The 2,500-nt window shown below is 48.3% G+C and overlaps 1 protein-coding gene across 1 annotated transcript in view; it reads right to left on the bottom strand.

Annotated features, from left to right (window-relative positions):
• Positions 1 to 2,500, bottom strand: part of usp45 (ubiquitin specific peptidase 45) — a 51,223-nt gene that overhangs the window by 8,058 nt on the left and 40,665 nt on the right. The window contains exons 10-12 of the mRNA XM_076981127.1: positions 1,282 to 1,363; positions 752 to 843; positions 541 to 597 (exon numbers count right to left, since the gene is read on the bottom strand). Coding sequence (XP_076837242.1) covers positions 541 to 597; positions 752 to 843; positions 1,282 to 1,363 — 231 coding nt within the window. The remainder of the gene's footprint in view (positions 1 to 540; positions 598 to 751; positions 844 to 1,281; positions 1,364 to 2,500) is intronic.

Genomic DNA, 2,500 nt, shown 5'->3' with positions numbered 1-2,500 from the left:
GCGTAAGGGAGAAGGGCGTAAGGGTGAAGGGCGTAAGGGTGAAGGGCGTAAGGGTGAAGGGCGTAAGGGTGAAGGGCGTAAGGGTGAAGGGCGTAGAGAGAAGGGCGTAAGGGTGAAGGGCGTAAGGAAGGGCGTAAGGGTGAAGGGCGTAAGGGTGAAGGGCGTAAGGGTGAAGGGCGTAAGGGTGAAGGGCGTAGAGAGAAGGGCGTAAGGGTGAAGGGCGTAAGGGTGAAGGGCGTAGGGTGAAGGGCATAGGGTGAAGGGCGTAGAGAGAAGGGCGTAGAGAGAAGGGCGTAAGGGTGAAGGGCGTAAGGGTGAAGGGCGTAAGGGTGAAGGGCGTAAGGGTGAAGGGCGTAAGGGTGAAGGGCGTAAGGGTGAAGGGCGTAAGGGTGAAGGGCGTAGGGTGAAGGGCGTAGGGTGAAGGGCGTAGGGTGAAGGGCGTAAGGGTGAAGGGCGTAAGGGTGAAGGGCGCAGGGAGAAGGGCGTAAGGGTGAAGGGCGCAGGGTGAAGGCTGCTGTTAGTGGGGCAGTGGCAGCTCACCCGTTCCTCAATGATGGGCAGAGAGATGTCGATGAACGCCTCCTTCACTGTGGAGATCTAAGAAGGAAGAAGGCCAGAAACACACAGAGAGCCCAACATCACTTACAGTGGACGTCACTACACGCTGCGTTTAGTGAAGACGCTCGTCACCAGTAGAGACGCCAAAGGACGTTACTGGTTCTGACATCATGACTCCTGATGGGGAACTGACCTGTTGACACTCCTCACACATAATGGTGTTGGTCAGCTCTCCAACAAAGATGCGGTCAACAAAGTTCAGTTTTACTCCCTCTTTGCCATACGCTGTTGAGTCGAGCGCGCGTGCGCACACACACACACACACACACACACACACACACACACACACACACACACACACACACACACACACACACACACACACACACAGGTAAGAAGTTGCAAAGAAATGCAAAAGCTCACATGCTGTAATGCAGCAACTGAGAATTAGCTAATTATGTCTAGTAAAGACATACAAAATTATCCTTGAACAAATCCCCTCAGACTTACAGATCCCCTCCTAAACTTACCACAGGAGTCAAAGAGCCCTGTTCTCTTACCCTGATACAATCAAATGAAAAGTGCTTTCACTGTGCTCAAAACAAAGTTTCTGACCACATGTTTGACATCTTGGGTGAATTAAAAGAGGTAAAATCAGAGAGCCACTAGATGGCGATATTGTTCAAAGTGAGGTGAAATGAAAGCCTGGCGTGGCGAGACTACCTTTAACTTGCCGTTTGGTTTCCACGTCGGCCGTCTTCTCCGTGGGGTTATTAAACGCTTTCAGAATGGCTGCTTTGATTCGCTATAAATACAAGCGGTACATAACATGAGTGCCACAGAATTACATACGCTAGTCCTGTTCACCGATTTAGCGTCATAATATATTGCACTGTATGCTTAAAAAGGTTCCACACTTAACCACTAAAAAGCTAAATGTAATGTCAAGTTAAATGTGCGTTTACTTCAGCCGCACACACACCCTCCTCCCCACAACACAGCAGTCATAAGTAATCACCATTCAGGCACATTTGTGCCACAGTAGACACTGATCAGTTAGGATGGGCATTTTTGGTGTCTGTGTGTAGTCGTATAAAGTTGAATTGTACCCATTTTCAACAGGACTGTAGAGATGAGATTTCATCAAAACAGCTACAAACCAACAGACTTCAGGAAACCTCTAAATACAGGACACCAATGGTGACGTGTGTTGAAGTATGTTTGTTTCATGAGTGTTACAGGTCTGGCGTGTGACGTGTGTTGAAGTATGTTTGTTTCATGAGTGTTACAGGTCTGGCGTGTGACGTGTGTTGAAGTATGTTTGTTTCATGAGTGTTACAGGTCTGGCGTGTGACGTGTGTTGAAGTATGTTTGTTTCATGAGTGTTACAGGTCTGGCGTGTGACGTGTGTTGAAGTATGTTTGTTTCATGAGTGTTACAGGTCTGGCGTGTGACGTGTGTTGAAGTATGTTTGTTTCATGAGTGTTACAGGTCTGGCGTGTGACGTGTGTTGAAGTATGTTTGTTTCATGAGTGTTACAGGTCTGGCGTGTGACGTGTGTTGAAGTATGTTTGTTTCATGAGTGTTACAGGTCTGGCGTGTGACGTGTGTTGAAGTATGTTTGTTTCATGAGTGTTACAGGTCTGGCGTGTGACGTGTGTTGAAGTATGTTTGTTTCATGAGTGTTACAGGTCTGGCGTGTGACGTGTGTTGAAGTATGTTTGTTTCATGAGTGTTACAGGTCTGGCGTGTGATGTGTGTTGAAGTATGTTTGTTTCATGAGTGTTACAGGTCTGACGTGTGACGTGTCCCTCCGGCGCTGGTCCGTCATCTCAGCGAGCGTCGTGAGCGTCGAGACTCAGTGACCAATGAGGCGCTGAGCTTAATGTGCAGATAAGGGCAGCGATTCACTGACGAAGAAAGAAATGCCACAGATACAAAG

This window comes from Brachyhypopomus gauderio, chromosome 19 (genome assembly GCF_052324685.1).
Source record: "Brachyhypopomus gauderio isolate BG-103 chromosome 19, BGAUD_0.2, whole genome shotgun sequence".
NCBI classification, from domain to species: domain Eukaryota; kingdom Metazoa; phylum Chordata; class Actinopteri; order Gymnotiformes; family Hypopomidae; genus Brachyhypopomus; species Brachyhypopomus gauderio.
Note: the sequence above shows the minus strand (reverse complement) of the source record. Positions and strands in the feature narration are given on the sequence as shown.